Below are 23438 nucleotides of genomic sequence, written 5' to 3'. Positions count from 1 at the left end.
TGACTGCTTGCGTAGCCCCTTGAACGCTTAGGGAGCACTGCTGCTTCAGAGGAGAATTGAGCAGAAGAGGACATGGAGGAGGAGGAGGTGGTGGAGTAGCCAGATGTGGCAGAACCAGCTTTTTGGAGGCGTGGTGGCAAAACAAGCTCCAGCACTGAACCCTGTCCTGCATCCTTCCCAGCTGCCAGCAGAGTTACCCAGTGCACCGTGAAAGAAATGCAACATCCCTGTCCATGCCTGCTAGATGAAGAGTTGACTCAGCAGTAATAATGTTCACCTTCCTGCTGACCGCTTTGTCCAACGAGGCCAAAACACTACCTTCCACATGACGGTAGAGAGCTGAAATGGCCTTACGCGAAAAGAAATGCCTTTTTGGTACCTGCCACTGTGGTGCAGCACATTCCACAAATTCGCAAAAGGGAGCTGAGTCTACCAGTTGAAAAGGCAGCAACTGTAATGCTAGCAATTTTGCTAAGCTAGCATTAAGACGCTGAGCATGTGGATGGCTGGGACAGTATTTCTTTCTACGGTTCAGCAAATGGGGTAGCGAAATTTGCCTGCTGCTTAAATCAAGTGTGGTGTACTGCTAGCAGATTGGGTGCAAGTCTCTGTGCCACTCATTGCTATGCCATCATCCCTCTCAATGCTGGTATTTGAGAAGGCATGAGGTATAGTAGGGTTAGAGATCGCAGATGAGGAGCAAGGTGATGGATGCTCGTTTTGATCTGGTGCCTCTTTCAGGTGCTGTTGCCAACGGACTGCATGGCAGGTCGTCATATGCCTTTTCAAGCATGTGGTGCCCAAGCGGCTGGTGTTCTGGCCACGCTTGATCCGCTTTAGACAGATGTTGCAAACAGCAACACTGTGGTCTACTGCACATGTGCTTAAAAAAAACCCACATTAATGAACTTTTTGGAGTCCGCGGGGATTTTGCAGCACCCTGCACCTGTGGAGCTCTGTGCTGTGAAACAATAGGTTGGCTACTGCTATGGCGGCCCCTGGAGCATATCCTGCCTCGTTTGGAGTTTCTTTGTCTCCAAGAGATGATCAGACAGACAGAAACAATAGGAATGCACAACGAGGAGACCCACAATCATCCCACCCCACCTCAGACTGTCCACCACCAGAGACAATCTCAATACAATGTCTCAGCCCTCTGAAAAGGTGGAATTCGTTTTTCAAATCAGAGGAACCTTATTGATAAATGTTTCTGTCCCAAGTGAAGGAGCTTCTCCAACCCAGTCTGCAGGAGGGCCACCATATTCCCTCTCCAGCCCAGTCTTGCAGGAGGGCCACCATATTCCCTCTCCAACCCAGTCTGCAGGAGGGCCACCATATTCCCTCTCCAACCCAGTCTGCAGGAGGGCCACCATATTCCCTCTCCAACCCAGTATACAGGAAGGCCACCATATTCCGTCTCCCACCCAGTCTGCAGGAGGGCCACCCTATTCCCTCTGACCATTAACCTGTACTTGATTATTACACCTTTCCATCCACTTCAGAAGGGAAGCTCCATTGTCCTTATTCAGAGAAGAAATCCCAGCCTCACTCTCAGTGTCCATTATTAGAGAATGATCGGCTCTCTCCATGGTGGGCCACAATCAGTGGGCAGAAGACTTGCCCCTAGTCCTCTCCAAAAGCCTCGTCCTAGCTGGATCTGTCACAATCTCTGCAGCACTCACAGGAGCACACATCTCTATAATCCCCCCCCCCCCCCCCCCAATACTCTCACCAAGCACATTTCCATACCTCATACTCCCAATTTTCACAGAGCAGGCAGCTTACTCTTCATATCTCCCCAGCACTCACAGAGCACACATTTCCATAACCCCCTCCCGAGCACTCACAGAGCACATATCTCCATAACTGCCCCCTCCCCCCAGCACTCACAGAGTTCACAGCTTCCTCCCCCAGTACTCACTGTGTAATATTTGAGTTTGCGGTTGTGTAGGTGGATGATATTTGTACAGACTCCGTTCAGGAAGTCCTGAGAATGGGAGACGAGAACCAGAATTCTCCGGAAGCTGAAAATCAGAGAAGAAAGACTGACTGAGGAGGACAGACGGCCACCAAACATTTCTTCAGGAAATTCCGACACCGGCGGGGCTCAGCGCACACAGCTTTATAGACAAAACAGGGACTCACGATTTCAGCTCCTCCTCCAGCCACACACACGCCTCCAGATCCAGGTGATTGGTGGGCTCATCCAGAAGTAACATAAATGGCCGGATGAACAAAGCCCTGAGAACAAAGAGAAGGGTTAATAGAGTAAGAGTCCACGCCCCACCACACAACCGCAGGTCCGCGCCCCACCACAACAGATCTGCTCAATACCTGGCCAGAGCAACTCGCATCCTCCATCCACCACTGAAGTCCTTCAGTTTCTTCCTCTGCATGGCTGGAGAAAAGCCTAAACCATGCAGAATACGCGACGCTCGCACCTCCGATTTGGCAGCGTCCAACTCCTCCAGCCGCTCGTAGATCTCCAGCAGCTTCTCACACTCCGCTACGAACACAAGAAGACAGGGACAGGAAAGAAGAGATGAAAAAAAATGGATTTTTGTCTTACCGTAAAATCATTTTCTCTGAGGTTCACCGACAGACAGAGCTTCAAGTCCTCAGACCATTGGGCTTATGCTCTTGCTCTCTAGGAGTAGGACTAGGCAGAAACCTTTTTGGTTACGCCCCTGGGGGTCATCCCAGAGGGTATACCATCACTTCCTGCTGTAGGGACTTCCAGTTTGTAACAAGCAGTGTCAGAAGAACAAATAATTCAACCCCAAAAGAGGGGCGGCTGCTGTGTGTCTGTCAGTGAACCTCAGAGAAAAGGATCCAGTTTTCTCTTTCGTTCACTGACAGACACAGCTTCAAGTCTTCAGACCATTGGGATGTCCCAAAGCAGTGCAACATAAAGGGTGGGAAAAAACAGCAAAGAATTCCCAACAAGGCTAAACATAGCCAACCAACAGGAGCTCAACAAGGAACAACTGGAGATCACCACCAGAAAAAAAATGTCACCCTCAAGCAGAGATGTATAGTAACTAAGTAGAACTACTTCACTACTGTACTTAGTACGGAAAGGCGGTATCTGTACTTTCCTGGAGTAGAATTTTTTTCTCCTACTTCCACTTTTACTTCACTACATTTTTTCGATGATTTCAATACTTCTACTCCGATATTTTTTTTTTGTGCTGCATAGTTACTCGTTACTATTATAAAAATTACCACTGCCAGAACAGTAGATGGCAGGATTCATGAAGTTCAAAAAAAATTTGTATAATGTCATGTGTACTTTTGACTTTTCTTTAAATAACTTTAATACATTTTTTACTTCTTTCTTTAATAACTATATAACACAGTACTGGTACTTTTACTTTCAGTACTTGAGTAGCAAAATTAAAAAAAAAAAAAAAAAACTACTTGCAATACTTAAGTACAAAAAATGTTGAATACTTTAGTACTTCTACTCAAGTCACTTTTTGATCGAGCACTTCCACTTCTACTCAAGTCACTTTTTGATCGAGCACTTGTACTTTTACTCAAGTATGGGTTTTGAGTACTTTATACAACTCTGCCCTCAAGAAGTGGAAGCCTCTGCAACCGCAGCCTGCAAAACTTTGCGGCCAAACGCCGCATTTGAAGATGCAAGTACATCCACTTAACATAATTTTGTGAATGTGTATATAGACGACCAAGTAGCCGCCTTGCACCTGAACCACTGACTCCTGATGACGGAAGGCCCATGAGACACAGAGCCCTCGTGGAATGCACTTGTAACGGAACAGGGCACCCCGACCAGGTACCTCTGTTGACGGATGCTCCTAGTGCTTCCCGAGGGCTCCAAGCACTCCACCAGACACCGTAACCACTTCAGACCCCACGAACCGCCGCAGCTTGGTTAGGGTCTTGGCATCTCCTACCCACCCTGGACCTACGACAAGGCTCCCGGTTCCTGTGGTGAACCTCTCTTTCCCCAGAGAGTACAGCAGAACAAGCTCTTGCAAGAGCTCAGTGATTCTCTAAGGGAGTAAGGAGGACATAGCAATCCCTTGTAGCATATCCCCCAATAAGAGACAGAACTCTAGATTGAGGTTGAATGAACTCAGCACAACTTTATTGAACACGACTTATATACAGTTTTCACCCACAAAGTTACCACCCAGGTGGACCTTGTTGAAGACTGAACATAATATTCACCATCCAATAGGAACAGAGTTTTACACTCTCATACAGTGTACAAAATATACAATGTGGGACAATCCCCCCTCCCCCTTAGCATCCAATCCACATTCCTATAAGTTTATCTTAAAGGCAGACAGACAGAACAAAGGTGAGCTCATTACCACACTTAACAATAGGTAAATGGAAAAACTGTCTCAGACCCTATTTTAGACAAAAGCACTTCAATGATTAGCAGACATGATGTCTCTCATAGTTCCTGGACACCCAAATTAGGAGCTGCACTTCCTGTGCCTGACAGTGAATAGAAATAAAATAGATCTCCATATTTCCTGACAGATATTGTTAATGCATATTATTGTCCCATTTGAAGTAGTCCAACCATATTCTCAGTGTTCACTACCCTCTTGGTCACCCTGCATCCATAACAGATGCAGGGTGACTTAAACATAAGAGAGCCCCATAAGGCTGGGCATGGTGCCCCCCAACCTCTCTAAAGGAATTTGGAGTCCACAACCCCCATGCCTAAAGTGACTCCTGTCACAGCACTTTAACAGGGAAAGGAGGCACCTGACCCTTAATGAAGTAGGCCTGTATCACCGTCTGCCTGATTCACTTGGAAATGGTTGCAGCAGATGTGGCCTACCCCTTAAGAGGTCCATCAGTAAGAACAAACAAGGAATCGGATTTCCCAATCGGTTCAGTCACTGCCAGGTAAACCCGAATTGCTCTTACCACATCTAAGGAATGAACGGCAATTTTCTTAGGCTGTTTAGGCATAGGACAGAAGGACAGTAGCACAATGTCCTCATTCAAATAAACCCCTGAGACAACCTTAGGAAGGAACTCCTGACAGGGTCTTAACACCACTTTATCCCTATGAATCACCAAGTAAGTGATCAATAGGACAACGCAGCCAACTCCGACACGCGGCGAACGGAATATCGACTAAGAAAGCCACCTTCTGCGACAGAGTGAGCAGAGGAATTTCTGGAATATTTTCAAAGGCAGGGCTCTGAAGCACCGACAGAATCAAATTGAGATCCCATGGAGGTACCAGGAATTGCACCGGAGGAGCCAGATGGCGAACTCCCTACACAAAAGTGTGAACCAAGGACTTACCCGCCAATGGCCTTTGGAAAAAAATAGCCAAGGCAGAAATCTGGCCGTTGATGGTGCCCAGAGCCAAACGTTGATCTACACCATAGGTGTCCAACCTCTTGGCTTCTCTGGGCCACATTGAGAGCAGAGAAATTTTCTCGGGCCACATATAAAATATAAACTATAGTTAAGGTATACAAGTAATAAAACGCCGCCGCACCCCCCCCCCCCGCACTAATTTAACACAACTAGAAGATGATCAAATGAAATGGAATCAGTATACAGAGGTTTACTTCTTCTGAGAGATATTAAAGGAACACTCTAATCACCATCACCACGTCAGTGATTTGAAGTGGTTATGGTGGTAGGAGTCAGAAACACTGCACATGCTCGCCTCCCCCCTCCCCTCTAAGGCAGCCTCTGCCTACCATTAGTTGGAAGCCGTTGTGGCCGTGCCCCCGACCCGACTTCCTTCCCCCCTCAGCAGGGCAGTGGGCCGCATTGCCTGGGGTTCTGGGCAGCATGTGGCCCCCCGGGCCGCAGGTTGGACATGCCTGATCTACACCCCAAATTGTAGAAACTCCAACAGGCGAAACACAGAAAAGGAGCGGGGAGAAACCCCCTGCAACTCACACCAAGTAATGTACGCCTTCCAAACTCGATGACAAACATTCATAGTAGATTTTCTAGCCTTGAACAGCGTAGGAATCACCGACTCCGACAGCCGTCTGTCTTTCAGCACCTGGCTTTCAATAGCCACGCCGTTAAAGCCAGCGACCGTAAAGCAGGAAGGAAGATTGGTCCCTGAGACAGAAGATCTTCCCTGAGAGGAAGTTTCCAAGGGACATCTGCTACCAGCCTTACCAGGCCTACCTACCAGGACCGGCGAGGCCAGTCTGGTGCCACCAGAATGAGTGAAATCCCTTCTACCTCGATTCTGCATAGCAGTCTCAACAGAAGCTGTATTGGAGGAAAGGCATAAAGCAGACGATACTGACCCCAAGGGGCCACCAGAGCATCTGCAGTGTCAGCCAGAGGATCCCGAGACCTCGACACAAACCTCTGAACCTTCCTGTTGAGACGGGAAGCCAGCAGGTCCATATCCGGATACCCCACCGAAGACACAGATGACGAAATACCTCCGTAAACCGGAAATGACGTCACACGGCTCCTCCCGACTCTTTGAGAGTGTATTAAGAAGATAGAGGGGCTGTGGAAAATTGATATTCATCTATCCATCCATCCTCAGGATTATCATCCGTTCAAGTGATATTTATCACAGACACGCTCTTTTGAGTGTGCATTGAGGTGAGCGGCCATTGCACACAGTTTTTATTGGAGTCCACTGGAGTGATACATCACGGTCATCAGACAACACTTTTTGCACTCATTTGCTTGCATTCACAAGGAAGTCACCAAATATATTTGGTGTTTACCTGCTCAAGTCACTTCACTGTTGGGAGTCACCATTTGTTCACAATATTCACTATATGGACTGTTTTTAGTTTTTACTTTATGCCAGTTCATTTTGTTGATCCCGCCACCTTTATTGCTGCACTGTATCACTTTTTCTGGTATATCACGTGCACTATTATATCACGTGCACTATTATATCACGTGCACTATTATGTAGCATTCTTTATCCATCTTGGATTTTTTAAGAGAAGAAGATTGCTTTAACACATTTATCCATCTGTACCATTTATTATTCTGATTATCATTTATCGATTTATATACTTTTACGATGTTTTAATATGTAGATCATCTTTTACTGACATACAACTTTTATTATTTATTCATCTCGTACAGATTTGCACTTATTTATCCATCTGTACCGTACATTTACATCATATAAGTGAAAGTTTCTTTATACATTCCTTCTATATTGGATCCACAGATTGGATGATATATTCTATTCACCATTTGCAAATTATCCATCTGTACGGATGTGTTATTTATCCATCTGTACCCTCTTTCTTTCTTTTTCCCACTATTTTGAAAAATATATCAATTAGATACCTTTTATCCAACACTTCTCATATTTATACTTGGAATATGTGGATATTTTTGAATTATGAAATCATATATATATGAATTTGCGCCGATTTTTAAATTATTTTGCACATTGTCACTTTACAGTGGGGACACTGAATAGAATTCGCTGCTTTTTCTGATTGAATTTGATTCAAGTTGTTTTATTTATCACAGCTTTTTATCACTGGAGTCAGAACCCTGATGTAGCGCATTGGTCCTCGCTCTTTACTTAGTCTGTAATTCCAATCCTCCAATGTCTGTACCCACACAGTACCCCAGGCAATTTGTCACGAACGCAGCATTACTAACCCAGCCAACCTCGGCCTCTCTCGTAGAACATACCCGCTGTGGGGGAGAAGCGTGGACTGGCCCTTCTCCCTGGAGTCCTTTCAGCCGCTGGAGAGAAGACAGGGTGGTGGGGCTCACTCCCTCATGCTGTTGGGGATCTGGGCCGACTGCCCAGCATCCCTGGGATATAGAGGGGAAGACTGCAGTCCAATCCACTACCACAGGAACTCCATCTTTTGTCTGTTGAGGGCAGAGGCCAGCCGCACTCTGCTCTGTTGCCAGCTCTTCTGCTGGGTTGGTGTCATCATTCTGGGGCGCCGTCTGCTGCTGGGAAGAGGAGTCGGCTGCTCCATCTTCCTTACCCTCATCTGGCGGTTGGGACAACCTTTCTCTGGTACTGTCACCCAGATGCACAGATCCTGGCTGGGGAGGGAAGACCGTTTCCTCCGCTCTGACTGACTGTTGGGGAGGGAGGACAACAACCTCCTCTCCCTTCTCACCCTGGGCCTCCGGAACTGCCCCAGGTGTGGGGCAGAGGTCGTTGACTGTCCGACTGCCAGCGCTTAAGCTGGGTGTTGAAGCTTCACTTCACCAGCTTGTCGCTGGGGCAAGGGGCCGATTTCCCCAGCTTCCTGGAACTCTGTAGCTGTTGCGGGTGCTGGGCAGAGGTTGATAGCACTCTGCCCTGTTGCCAGTACTTCTGCTGGGGACTCTGCATAATCCTCTCTGGCTAACTGTTTGGGGGGGGGGGGGGGTGGAGACTGGCTTCCTCCGCTCCCAGACTGTGGATCTCTCACTGGGGAGGAAGGGTGACCACCTTCTTCTCCGAACTGTGCAGCTGCTGTAGGGGAGTGATCACCACCTTCTCATCCTGGGCCTCTTCTCTCAGGAAGGCTGAAGCTGCTGTTGGTGTTGGGCAGAGCTCAGTGATGTTAGGCCCTGATGCCAGCTGTTCTGCAGGAAAGTAAACTGAAAAGTCAGTGGCCTTGCACACATCTTCCTGGGTCACCAATTGTTACAGGCAGAGGTCAGCAGCAATAGACCTGGATGCCGCTCTTCTGTAGGCTCACTGGTTTGTTCCTCCTCAGCAGAAAAGTCTATTAAATCCCCAGTCTCTGGAATTGCTGAAAGTCCAGGACATGGGCTGGTGGCACTTGGGCTCAGTGCCAACACTTTGGCGGGTGATTTATCATCCATATCATCCTCCAATGGAAAGTCCATTAAATCTGTGATCCATGGTTGGGGAATGAAGATGGCTTCCTCTTCTCCCATCCCTTTATCCAGTGACTGGACAGACGCATTCCTCCATCCAAGCTGTGCAGAAACAGGTTCATCCAGGTGAGTCAGCACTTGCTGCATCCGCCATAAGACCTCCGCATCCAAAACCGTGGGTGAGCAAAGCACACTATTACTGTGCCACATTGTCCATTCTTCAGTCAGGATTTCTGGACTGTCAGCCGGTACTTCTGGATATTCCCAGGCCCGGCGCTGAGCAGAGTCTAGCAGCCGTCTGTAGGCGATCTCCAGCTCCCATTCCTGATTGGCTAGAAATTCCAAACCTTACAGTGCCCAGAACACTTCTGAAATATTCAGGATCTGTTCTCTGTATTCCAAGATTTCCTCCAAATCGCTCCCAAAGTCGGGGTCCTCGGACAGCCTCTATAATAATAGCCCCAGGCCGCCATAGCAAAAGCCTTCCATTGGGCTGTCGTCCGCTGTCCATGGGCACACTTGGGTTACATACCAGCGGAGGGCTCTGTAGCTCTCATCCAACCGCATCTCCACCTGGACCAGTCTGCTTAACTCCGCTTTCCATTCCTTGTGCGGTTGTCTTCCCAAAAACACCATTCACACTTCGTACTGCGACCAGTACCTTTCCTGGATGGAGGGGAGGATTTTTCCCTGGTGTCACTGCTCACGGGCTAGCGCTTCCTTCCAGAGTTCCCAGCTGAATACATTACGCCATCCTAGCAGGACCTTCTCTGACACCGGTCCCCTGTGCTGAGGACCTTTTCTGACACTGGTCCCCTGTGCTGAGGACCTTCTGACACCGGTCCCCTGTGCTGAGGACCTTCTCTGACACTGGTCCCCTGTGCTGAGGACCTTCTCTGACACCGGTCCCCTGTGCTGAGGACCTTCTCTGACACCGGTCCCCTGTGCTGAGGACCTTCTCTGACACTGGTCCCCTGTGCTGAGGACCTTCTCTGACACCGGTCCCCTGTGCTGTATCCGCATCTCTCGCAACCTCCTTCCGAATTCCTCTTCCATGGCGGCTGATATCTGTACCTCTCCTCTTCTGTTATCCGGACCTTGGATCCCGGTGGAGGTTTGGATGTCCCAGACTGCAGGAAGCATCCCACCGCTTGCCACCAATGTGACGGAACCTCAGACCCACACTGTACTTGTGGGCTTCCGTCAGTATACGGCTTTCTCCAATCTTGCACATAGATATCAGATTTTCCCAGCTGCCCTCATACAAAGCTAGCCGACAACTTAGCTTGTACTGGAATCTTCTACTTTATTGAACAGTCACACAGTATTTATATACAGCATGGATCTCCCCCTCCTGATCAGATTACCACACACAGGTCAGGGGTTGCCTGATTACATTATCATATGCAATTGAAATTGTATACAGAAATAGAACCTCCAACACAAACAGTATACTATTTCCACATAGCAACTAACAGATGACAATGATTCAATCAACCTGAGTCAATTAACTAGCAGACTGCCGTATTCGAGCTCCTGCAATACAATACACATTATCTCTATACACAAACAATAGGGAAAGCCTGTCTCTGACATTGAAGGACATGGAATACACATTATCTCTATACACAAACAATAGGGAAAGCCTGTCTCTGACATTGAAGGACATGGTACAGAAGCCAATGTGATTGGCTCTTTCAATGAACATGGTAAGAATCAAAGAGGAAAATATATTTCTTGAGATACATGGCTGACAAATATTACTGTCCCACTTGAAGCAATCCAAAATCCAAACCATTAAGTATCTGTCCTTCACTCCCAGTGACGGTGAGTACACTACTCACCATACCACGGTCACCAGGCAGGCGCCACTCCCAGCAGTCCACCACACCATGTTGGAATGGGGGTGCTGCGGCCTGAGGTACGCTGCGACTCTGGTCATGGCTGCTTTCTGTCGTGACCAGGGCTATGCAACCCACCAAGGTGTTTCACTCGCCGGTCAGTCCCCCTCCATGTCGTGGCCAACCAAGCGTGGAGCTAATAGTTGAGTCACGCTCGTAGGCCAGACTGGGAAGACCGCAAGGATCTAGAATATCCAGTGCTTCGCCCAGTCCGGCTGTCGATTGCAGCTCTCACAGGAACAAAAATAATAAAGAAAGCAGAGAGCCAGGAGCGCCGGATCCCAGCAGAGAGCCAGGTCATTGCTCCTGACTAGGCAGAAAAAAAACTGGAGTCCTACAGCAGGAAGTGATGGTATAATCTCTGGGACCGCCCCAGGGGCGGAACCAAAAAGGTTTCCGCCCAGTCCTACTCCTGAAGAGAGAGAGCAGCATAAGCCCAATGGTGTGAGGAATTGAAGCTGAGTCTGTCAGAGAACAAAAGAGAAAAGAAGATGGACGGATTCTATAGACCAACAGTTCCCGACAGGGACTAACAGAGAGGGTGGGCAGGAGAGGAGGACTAACACCCCACCACCTTCACACGCCAAACCCCCCACCACCTTCACACGCCAAACCCCCACGACCCCACCACCTTCACACGCCAAACCCCCACCACCTTCACACGCCAAACCCCCAACATCTCACCAATTTCACACATCAAGCCCCTATTATCCCACCATCATCTCACCATCTTCATGTGCCAGGCGTTCGGCCTCCTTTTCCAGCATGGTTCTCTGGGTGTCCACCTCCATCACACAATAGAGTGCCGTCTTCTCACTGGGTGGCATCTCCCGTGTCAGATGATATATGTCAATGTGTTCTGGGATCGGCACCTCTCGCCCACCCATTGCCGACAAGAGCATTGATTTTCCTATGAAGAAAAGAGGGAGAGATCGGGGGGGGGGGAGGGGGGACGAGGGCAGAGAAGGGGGGGGGGGGGGAGGGCAGAGAAGGGGGGGGGGGGGGGAGAGGGCAGAGAAGCAGAGAAGAAGGGGGAAAGAGGGCAGAGAAGTGAGTACAATGCAGGTGTGTGACCGCCAACCCCTCCCCATACATCTTACAATGAGGGTCACCTTACCTGTCCCATTCAGGCCAATGAGACCATAGCGGCGGCCGGAGTTGAGTTCCAGCGTGGTGTCACTCAGTAATTCCTGCCCATGGAATGTCAGGGACATGTTGATGATGTGAACGTCTGTGCTGTTTGGATGCGATGCCAAAACACCGGTCACTGCCCGGGCGGCGGCCTTACGGAGTTCAAACTCCTCCATCTGCTGAGTCACCTCATCCACTTCTACAAAGAGAGAGAAAGGAGAGTCAGAGAGAGAAAGGAGAGAGAGTCAGAGAGAGAAAGGAGAGAGAGAGTCAGAGAGAGAAAGGAGAGTCAGAGAGAGAAAGGAGAGTCAGAGAGAGAAAGGAGAGAGAGAGTCAGAGAGAGAAAGGAGAGTCAGAGAGAGAAAGGAGAGTCAGAGAGAGAAAGGAGAGAGAGTCAGAGAGAGAAAGGAGAGAGAGAGTCAGAGAGAGAGTCAGAGAGAGAAAGGAGAGAGAGAGTCAGAGAGAGAAAGGAGAGAGAGTCAGAGAGAGAAAGGAGAGAGAGTCAGAGAGAGAAAGGAGAGTCACCTTCTTAGGCCTCATGTACACCGCTACTGGTAAACGGACGTTTAGGCCCCTGAACCCTCCTCTAGGTTATCTTATCGGCCCACCCACACCGCGCCCATTACAGTCAGCGGAGTTCAGGGACATTTTTTGGTAAGCAATTATTTGCGTTCAGGATGTTCAGAACGCGTGTTTACCGGCGTTTCAAACGCAAAACGCGACCAAACGCGTTCACCCGTGTTTAGCGCTTGCGTTTTCAGGTCATATATATATACACACACACGGTCACCCTGGCATGGCAGAGTCAGGTCACCCTAAACTCCGGTCACCCTGGCATGGCAGAGTAGGGTCATGCAGCTGCCATGCCAGGGTGATCTGACTCTGCAGATTTTGGGTTAGGGGTATACTAAAAAACATATTTCTGTTGCATTGTGGGTATTTGGGGGGGTCTCCAGAAGTGTTTTGCAAAAAACGCCTCTGAACGCAAACGCCGCTAAACGCGGCACAACGGGCGTTTTTAAATGTCGTTCTGTAGCTGTCAAGTTCCAGCGTTCAAAAGACTTTTTAAAACGTCCCGTCTACATTGTAGCCTTATGTGTTCCGGGGACACCGTCCAATGAGAACCAACCGCAACCTTCTGTATGGTCAGCCATCAGACCTTCTCCCTGTTATTCATGTATGGGCCGGCTGCCACCCCCCACCTTCATGGCCTCCGCCTGCCACACCCAACCTCCGCCAGGCACGCTACTCCCATCGCCACCCCCATAGGGGACCAATCCCCCCCATCCCCCACAGGGGACCAATCCCCCCCATAGGGGACCAATCCCCCCCATCCCCCACAGGGGACCAATCCCACCCATCGCCACCCCCATAGGGGATCAATCCCCCCCATCGCCACCCCCATAGGGGACCAATCCCCCCCCCATCGCCTCCGACCAATCCCCCCATCGCCACCCCCATAGGGGATCAATCCCCCCCCATCGCCACCCCCATAGGGGACCAATCCCCCCCATCGCCTCCCCTATAGGGGACCAATCCCCCCCCATCGCCTCCCCTATAGGGGACCAATCCCCCCCCCCATCGCCTCCCCTATAGGGGACCAATCCCCCCCATCCCCCACAGGGGACCAATCCCCCCCATAGGGGACCAATCCCCCCCATCGCCACACCCATAGGGGACCAATCCCCCCCATCCCCACAGGGGACCAATCCCACCCATCGCCACCCCCACAGGGGACCAATCCCCCCCATCGCCACCCCCACAGGGGACCAATCCCCCCCATCGCCACCCCCACAGGGGACCAATCCCCCCCCCATCGCCACCCCCATAGGGGACCAATCCCCCCCCATAGGGGACCAATCCCCCCCATCGCCACCCCCATAGGGGACCAATCCCCCCCCATCGCCACCCCCATAGGGGACCAATCCCCCCCCATCGCCACCCCCATAGGGGACCAATCCCCCCCCATCGCCACCCCCATAGGGGACCAATCCCCCCCATCGCCTCCCCTATAGGGGACCAATCCCCCCCCCCATCGCCTCCCCTATAGGGGACCAATCCCCCCCCCCATCGCCTCCCCTATAGGGGACCAATCCCCCCCATCCCCCACAGGGGACCAATCCCCCCCATAGGGGACCAATCCCCACCATCGCCACACCCATAGGGGACCAATCCCCCCCATCCCCACAGGGGACCAATCCCCCCCCATCGCCACCCCCATAGGGGACGAATCCCCCCCCATCGCCACCCCCATAGGGGACCAATCCCCCCCCATCGCCACCCCCATAGGGGACCAATGCCCCCCCCATCGCCACCCCCACAGGGGACCAATCCCCCCCATCGCCACCCCCACAGGGGACCAATCCCCCCCATCGCCACCCCCATAGGGGACCAATCCCCCCCCATCGCCACCCCCATAGGGGACCAATCCACCCCCATAGGGGACCAATCCCCCCCATCGCCACCCCCATAGGGGACCAATCCCCCCCATCGCCACCCCCATAGGGGACCAATCCCCCCCCATCGCCACCCCCATAGGGGACCAATCCCCCCCCATCGCCTCCCCTATAGGGGACCAATCCCCCCCCCCATCGCCTCCCCTATAGGGGACCAATCCCCCCCCCATCGCCTCCCCTATAGGGGACCAATCCCCCCCCCCATCGCCTCCCCTATAGGGGACCAATCCCCCCCATCCCCCACAGGGGACCAATCCCCCCCATAGGGGACCAATCCCCCCCATCGCCACACCCATAGGGGACCAATCCCCCCCATCCCCACAGGGGACCAATCCCCCCCATCGCCACCCCCATAGGGGACCAATCCCCCCCCATCGCCACCCCCATAGGGGACCAATCCCCCCCCATCGCCACCCCCATAGGGGACCAATGCCCCCCCCATCGCCACCCCCATAGGGGACCAATCCCCCCCATAGGGGACCAATCCCCCCCATCGCCACCCCCATAGGGGACCAATCCCCCCCCATCGCCACCCCCATAGGGGACCAATCCCCCCCCATCGCCTCCCCTATAGGGGACCAACCCCCCCCCCCCCATCGCCTCCCCTATAGGGGACCAATCCCCCCCATCCCCCACAGGGGACCAATCCCCCCCATAGGGGACCAATCCCCCCCATCGCCACACCCATAGGGGACCAATCCCCCCCATCCCCACAGGGGACCAATCCCACCCATCGCCACCCCCACAGGGGACCAATCCCCCCCATCGCCACCCCCATAGGGGACCAATCCCCCCCATCGCCACCCCCATAGGGAACCAATCCCCCCCATCGCCACCCCCATAGGGGACCAATCCCCCCCATCGCCACCCCCATAGGGGACCAATCCCCCCCATCGCCACCCCCATAGGGGACCAATCCCCCCCTTTCTCCTCCCCTATAGGGGACCAATCCCCCCCCCATCGCCTCCCCTATAGGGGACCAATCCCCCCCATCGCCACACCCATAGGGGACCAATCCCCCCCATCCCCACAGGGGACCAATCCCCCCCATCGCCACCCCCATAGGGGACCAATCCCCCCCCATAGGGGATCAATCCCCCCCATCGCCACCCCCATAGGGGATCAATCCCCCTCATCACCACAGGGGACCAATCCCCCCCATCGCCTCCCCCATAGGGGACCAATCCCCCCCCATCGCCTCCCCTATAGGGGACCAATCCCCCCCCCCCCCCATCGCCTCCCCTATAGGGGACCAATCCCCCCCATCGCCTCCCCCATAGGGGACCAATCCCCCCCATCGCCTCCCCCATAGGGGACCAATCCAAGAGGTCTGTGCTGTACGATTGGTTGGGGGGAGGGTCAGGTGATCTTGGGGTGTGGACAATGAGGTCTGTGCTGTAGGATTGGTTGGGGGAGGGTCAGGCAATCTGTGGGTGACTCACCTGCAGCTGTGGTGCCATTGGCTGTTTGTGGCTCCGCCTCCTCTGAGGCGGCCTCTCCATTTTCCTTCTTAGGCCTCTGACGAGCCTTGGCTGCCTCCTTTTTCTTGGCTGCCTTCTTCTTGGCGAGGTCAGAGGGCATGTCTGCAGGTCAAAGGTCACAGGATTTGGACAGCCTGAGAGGAGGAGAAGAGAGCATGTCATCGTCCAATCATTACGCAGCATTCATATTCCCATCCCCCACTTCCCTGGATCAGGCTGTAGGAGTTATGGGAGGAGCAATGACCCGCGGAGCGCCAATCACATCCCAATCTTTACTGAAGAATGATGACATCACAGGGCTGATGAAGGGTCCCATGCCTCGGAAACCCTGCGCTGTCCTCTGTGATGTCATCGTTCTTCAACAAAGAGTGGAAGTGATTGGCGCTCCGCTGTGGGGGGAGGGGGGGGGCAATTCTCCAATCGTTACCACCACCCTGGCTCCTCCCAGAATGTGTATAACCACACCCCTCATCTAATCCCCTCCCACCCAGACTATAACTCCACCCCTCATCTAATCCCCTCCTACCCAGACTATAACCACACCCCTCATCTAATCCCCTCCCACCCAAACTGTAACCACACCCCTCATCTAATCCCCTCCCACCCAGACTATAACCCCACCCCTCATCTAATCCCCTCCTACCCAGACTATAACCCCACCCCTCATCTAATCCCCTCCCACCCAGACTGTAACCCCACCCCTCATCTAATCCCCTCCCACCCAGACTATAACCCCACCCCTCATCTAATCCCCTCCCACCCAGACTATAACCCCACCCCTCATCTAATCCCCTCCTACCCAGACTATAACCCCACCCCTCATCTAATCCCCTCCCACCCAGACTGTAACCACACCCCTCATCTAATCCCCTCCCACCCAGACTATAACCACACCCCTCATCTAATCCCCTCCCACCCAGACTATAACCCCACCCCTCATCTAATCCCCTCCCACCCAGACTGTAACCACACCCCTCATATAAACCCCTCCCACCCAGACTATAACCCCACCCCTCATCTAATCCCCTCCCACCCAGACTATAACCACACCCCTCATCTAATCCCCTCCCACCCAGACTATAACCCCACCCCTCATCTAATCCCCTCCCACCCAGACTAACCACACCCCTTATCTAATCCCCTCCCACCCAGACTATAACCCCACCCCTCATCTAATCCACTCCCACCCAGACTAACCACACCCCTCATCTAATCCCCTCCCACCCAGACAATAACCACACCCCTCATCTAATCCCCTCCCACCCAGACTGTAACCCCACCCCTCATCTAATCCCCTCCCACCCAGACTAACCACACCCCTCATATAAACCCCTCCCACCCAGACTGTAACCACACCCCTCATATAAACCCCTCCCACCCAGACTATAACCACACCCCTCATCTAATCCCCTCCCACCCAGACTATAACCACACCCCTTATCTAATCCCCTCCCACCCAGACTATAACCCCACCCCTCATCTAATCCCCTCCCACCCAGACTATAACCCCACCCCTCATCTAATCCCCTCCCACCCAGACTATAACCCCACCCCTCATCTAATCCCCTCCCACCCAGACTATAACCCCACCCCTCATCTAATCCCCTCCCACCCAGACAATAACCACACCCCTCATCTAATCCCCTCCCACCCAGACTGTAACCCCACCCCTCATCTAATCCCCTCCCACCCAGACTAACCACACCCCTCATCTAATCCCCTCCCACCCAGACTGTAACCACACCCCTCATCTAATCCCCTCCCACCCAGACTATAACCCCACCCCTCATCTAATCCCCTCCCACCCAGACTATAACCCCACCCCTCATCTAATCCCCTCCCACCCAGACTGTAACCCCACCCCTTATGTAAGTCCCTCCCTCTTTTAGGGCCCATGTGATCTCTGATTGGGTCTAATCTTCTCCTCACTTTTCACAATTTCTGGGCTCCCCCCCCCGTGCCTCCACCATATGTGCCTCCCTGCCCCCCCTCCCCTGTGCCTCCCTGCCCCCCCTGTGCCTCCCTTCCCCCTCCATACCCCCCTGTGCCTCCCTGCCCCCCCCTCCATCCCCCCCTGTGCCTCCCTTCCCCCTCCATCCCCCCCTGTGCCTCCCTGCCCCCCCCTCCATCCCCCCCTGTGCCTCCCTGCCCCCACCATCTGTCTCCCCTCATTACTCATCTGTGTCCCCCTTCCCCCACCATCCCTATGCCCTCCCCCATCCTCGGTACCCCCCTCCAATCAGGGCTCTCCCCTCCTCCCCCCCGGGCCCGGTCCCCGGCTCTCCTCACCTCTCCGGGTCTCACACTCTCCTCCACGTGCCGCCGGCTCTCTGACCAATCACAGCTCCGATTACTCAGATGCCGGTGGGGAACGCGGAGCATTGTGGGAAATATAGTTCCCCGCCCCCTTCCTCTGGGGTGACGTTACATACAGCGGAACTACATCTCCCGGCATGCTCCACAAATCTGACCGAATCGCCCTCACTGCGCATGTGCGAGTCCCGGACAGCGGAGGGCGGAGCTTCATCCTCGTGACCGGACTAGAGGCAAAGGGGGTGTTGCTGCAGACTGGGGCTCCGCCCCCTCAGGCTCACGTCACATCACGGCTTTTTTTATTTTTTCAATGAACTTTATTCCTCTCCCCGCCGGAGACATTTCTGTGTTTTGCACTCAGTAGGCCTAAAAATAACTGAACCCCAAAATCATGAAAAGACCCCGAGAATAAAATCCCACTGATAAATACACTGAGGGGAATTATAGAGAATCCATAGACAGCCGATATGTTACTGTACATACGTGTGTGATAAGAGGATGTCACCGTACATACGTGTGTGATAAGAGGGTGTCACCGTACATACGTGTGTGATAAGAGGGTGTCACCGTACATACGTGTGTGATAAGAGGGTGTCACCGTACATACGTGTGTGATAAGAGGATGTCACCGTACATACGTGTGTGATAAGAGGATGTCACTGTACATACGTGTGTGATAAGAGGATGTCACTGTACATACGTGTGTGATAAGAGGATGTCACTGTACATACGTGTGTGATAAGAGGATGTCACTGTACATACGTGTGTGATAAGAGGATGTCACCGTACATACGTGTGTGATAAGAGGGTGTCACCGTACATACGTGTGTGATAAGAGGGTGTCACCGTACATACGTGTGTGATAAGAGGGTGTCACCATACATACGTGTGTGATAAGAGGGTGTCACCATACATACGTGTGTGATAAGAGGATGTCACTGTACATACGTGTGTGATAAGAGGATGTCACTGTACATACGTGTGTGATAAGAGGGTGTCACTGTACATACGTGTGTGATAAGAGGGTGTCACTGTACATACGTGTGTGATAAGAGGATGTCACCGTACATACGTGTGTGATAAGAGGGTGTCACCGTACATACGTGTGTGATAAGAGGGTGTCACTGTACATACGTGTGTGATAAGAGGATGTCACCGTACATACGTGTGTGATAAGAGGGTGTCACTGTACATACATGTGTGATAAGAGGATGTCACCGTACATACGTGTGTGATAAGAGGATGTCACCGTACATACGTGTGTGATAAGAGGGTGTCACTGTACATACGTGTGTGATAAGAGGGTGTCACTGTACATACGTGTGTGATAAGAGGATGTCACCGTACATACGTGTGTGATAAGAGGGTGTCACTGTACATACGTGTGTGATAAGAGGATGTCTCCGTACATACGTGTGTGATAAGAGGGTGTCACCGTACATACGTGTGTGATAAGAGGGTGTCACTGTACATACGTGTGTGATAAGAGGGTGTCACCGTACATACGTGTGTGATAAGAGGGTGTCACCGTACATACGTGTGTGATAAGAGGGTGTCACCGTACATACGTGTGTGATAAGAGGGTGTCACCATACATACGTGTGTGATAAGAGGGTGTCACCATACATACGTGTGTGATAAGAGGATGTCACTGTACATACGTGTGTGATAAGAGGATGTCACTGTACATACGTGTGTGATAAGAGGGTGTCACTGTACATACGTGTGTGATAAGAGGGTGTCACTGTACATACGTGTGTGATAAGAGGATGTCACCGTACATACGTGTGTGATAAGAGGGTGTCACTGTACATACATGTGTGATAAGAGGATGTCACCGTACATACGTGTGTGATAAGAGGATGTCACCGTACATACGTGTGTGATAAGAGGGTGTCACTGTACATACGTGTGTGATAAGAGGGTGTCACTGTACATACGTGTGTGATAAGAGGGTGTCACTGTACATACGTGTGTGATAAGAGGATGTCACCGTACATACGTGTGTGATAAGAGGATGTCTCCGTACATACGTGTGTGATAAGAGGGTGTCACCGTACATACGTGTGTGATAAGAGGGTGTCACTGTACATACGTGTGTGATAAGAGGGTGTCACCGTACATACGTGTGTGATAAGAGGGTGTCACCGTACATACGTGTGTGATAAGAGGGTGTCACCGTACATACGTGTGTGATAAGAGGGTGTCACCATACATACGTGTGTGATAAGAGGGTGTCACCATACATACGTGTGTGATAAGAGGATGTCACTGTACATACGTGTGTGATAAGAGGGTGTCACTGTACATACGTGTGTGATAAGAGGGTGTCACTGTACATACGTGTGTGATAAGAGGATGTCACCGTACATACGTGTGTGATAAGAGGGTGTCACTGTACATACATGTGTGATAAGAGGATGTCACCGTACATACGTGTGTGATAAGAGGGTGTCACTGTACATACGTGTGTGATAAGAGGGTGTCACTGTACATACGTGTGTGATAAGAGGGTGTCACTGTACATACGTGTGTGATAAGAGGATGTCACCGTACATACGTGTGTGATAAGAGGATGTCTCCGTACATACGTGTGTGATAAGAGGGTGTCACCGTACATACGTGTGTGATAAGAGGGTGTCACTGTACATACGTGTGTGATAAGAGGGTGTCACCGTACATACGTGTGTGATAAGAGGGTGTCACCGTACATACGTGTGTGATAAGAGGGTGTCACTGTACATACGTGTGTGATAAGAGGATGTCACTGTACATACGTGTGTGATAAGAGGATGTCACTGTACATACGTGTGTGATAAGAGGATGTCACCGTACATACGTGTGTGATAAGAGGGTGTCACTGTACATACGTGTGTGATAAGAGGGTGTCACCGTACATACGTGTGTGATAAGAGGGTGTCACCGTACATACGTGTGTGATAAGAGGATGTCACTGTACATACGTGTGTGATAAGAGGGTGTCACCGTACATACGTGTGTGATAAGAGGATGTCACTGTACATACGTGTGTGATAAGAGGGTGTCACTGTACATACGTGTGTGATAAGAGGGTGTCACTGTACATACGTGTGTGATAAGAGGATGTCACCGTACATACGTGTGTGATAAGAGGGTGTCACTGTACATACGTGTGTGATAAGAGGGTGTCACCGTACATACGTGTGTGATAAGAGGGTGTCACTGTACATACGTGTGTGATAAGAGGGTGTCACCGTACATACGTGTGTGATAAGAGGGTGTCACCGTACATACGTGTGTGATAAGAGGATGTCACTGTACATACGTGTGTGATAAGAGGATGTCACCGTACATACGTGTGTGATAAGAGGGTGTCACTGTACATACATGTGTGATAAGAGGGTGTCACCGTACATACGTGTGTGATAAGAGGGTGTCACCGTACATACGTGTGTGATAAGAGGGTGTCACCGTACATACGTGTGTGATAAGAGGGTGTCACCATACATACGTGTGTGATAAGAGGGTGTCACCATACATACGTGTGTGATAAGAGGGTGTCACTGTACATACGTGTGTGATAAGAGGGTGTCACTGTACATACGTGTGTGATAAGAGGGTGTCACTGTACATACGTGTGTGATAAGAGGGTGTCACTGTACATACGTGTGTGATAAGAGGGTGTCACTGTACATACGTGTGTGATAAGAGGATGTCACCGTACATACGTGTGTGATAAGAGGATGTCACTGTACATACGTGTGTGATAAGAGGATGTCACTGTACATACGTGTGTGATAAGAGGATGTCACCGTACATACGTGTGTGATAAGAGGGTGTCACTGTACATACGTGTGTGATAAGAGGGTGTCACCGTACATACGTGTGTGATAAGAGGGTGTCACCGTACATACGTGTGTGATAAGAGGATGTCACTGTACATACGTGTGTGATAAGAGGGTGTCACCGTACATACGTGTGTGATAAGAGGATGTCACTGTACATACGTGTGTGATAAGAGGGTGTCACTGTACATACGTGTGTGATAAGAGGGTGTCACTGTACATACGTGTGTGATAAGAGGATGTCACCGTACATACGTGTGTGATAAGAGGGTGTCACTGTACATACGTGTGTGATAAGAGGATGTCACTGTACATACGTGTGTGATAAGAGGATGTCACCGTACATACGTGTGTGATAAGAGGGTGTCACTGTACATACGTGTGTGATAAGAGGGTGTCACCGTACATACGTGTGTGATAAGAGGGTGTCACCGTACATACGTGTGTGATAAGAGGATGTCACTGTACATACGTGTGTGATAAGAGGGTGTCACCGTACATACGTGTGTGATAAGAGGATGTCACTGTACATACGTGTGTGATAAGAGGGTGTCACTGTACATACGTGTGTGATAAGAGGGTGTCACTGTACATACGTGTGTGATAAGAGGATGTCACCGTACATACGTGTGTGATAAGAGGGTGTCACCGTACATACGTGTGTGATAAGAGGGTGTCACTGTACATACGTGTGTGATAAGAGGGTGTCACCGTACATACGTGTGTGATAAGAGGGTGTCACTGTACATACGTGTGTGATAAGAGGGTGTCACCGTACATACGTGTGTGATAAGAGGGTGTCACCGTACATACGTGTGTGATAAGAGGATGTCACTGTACATACGTGTGTGATAAGAGGATGTCACCGTACATACGTGTGTGATAAGAGGGTGTCACTGTACATACATGTGTGATAAGAGGGTGTCACCGTACATACGTGTGTGATAAGAGGGTGTCACCGTACATACGTGTGTGATAAGAGGGTGTCACCGTACATACGTGTGTGATAAGAGGATGTCACTGTACATACGTGTGTGATAAGAGGATGTCACCGTACATACGTGTGTGATAAGAGGGTGTCACCGTACATACGTGTGTGATAAGAGGGTGTCACCGTACATACGTGTGTGATAAGAGGGTGTCACCGTACATACGTGTGTGATAAGAGGGTGTCACCGTACATACGTGTGTGATAAGAGGATGTCACTGTACATACGTGTGTGATAAGAGGATGTCACTGTACATACATGTGTGATAAGAGGGTGTCACCGTACATACGTGTGTGATAAGAGGGTGTCACTGTACATACGTGTGTGATAAGAGGGTGTCACTGTACATACGTGTGTGATAAGAGGATGTCACCGTACATACGTGTGTGATAAGAGGGTGTCACCGTACATACGTGTGTGATAAGAGGATGTCACCGTACATACGTGTGTGATAAGAGGATGTCACTGTACATACGTGTGTGATAAGAGGATGTCACTGTACATACGTGTGTGATAAGAGGGTGTCACC

The 23438-nt window shown here is 51.2% G+C and overlaps 1 protein-coding gene across 1 annotated transcript in view; it reads right to left on the bottom strand.

Annotated features, from left to right (window-relative positions):
- Positions 1-18197, bottom strand: part of LOC309556048 (ATP-binding cassette sub-family F member 2) — a 36611-nt gene extending 18414 nt beyond the window's left edge. The window contains exons 1-7 of the mRNA XM_082258340.1: positions 18073-18197; positions 15745-15917; positions 11833-12045; positions 11443-11625; positions 2335-2506; positions 2146-2241; positions 1922-2024 (exon numbers count right to left, since the gene is read on the bottom strand). Coding sequence (XP_082114466.1) covers positions 1922-2024; positions 2146-2241; positions 2335-2506; positions 11443-11625; positions 11833-12045; positions 15745-15883 — 906 coding nt within the window. The 5' untranslated portion in view covers positions 15884-15917; positions 18073-18197. The remainder of the gene's footprint in view (positions 1-1921; positions 2025-2145; positions 2242-2334; positions 2507-11442; positions 11626-11832; positions 12046-15744; positions 15918-18072) is intronic.
- Positions 18198-23438: the final 5241 nt, after the last annotated feature.

Source organism: Pelophylax lessonae, assembly GCF_965119305.1.
Source record: "Pelophylax lessonae genome assembly, chromosome: 5".
Classification (NCBI taxonomy): domain Eukaryota; kingdom Metazoa; phylum Chordata; class Amphibia; order Anura; family Ranidae; genus Pelophylax; species Pelophylax lessonae.
This window is presented reverse-complemented; position numbering and strand designations above follow the sequence as displayed.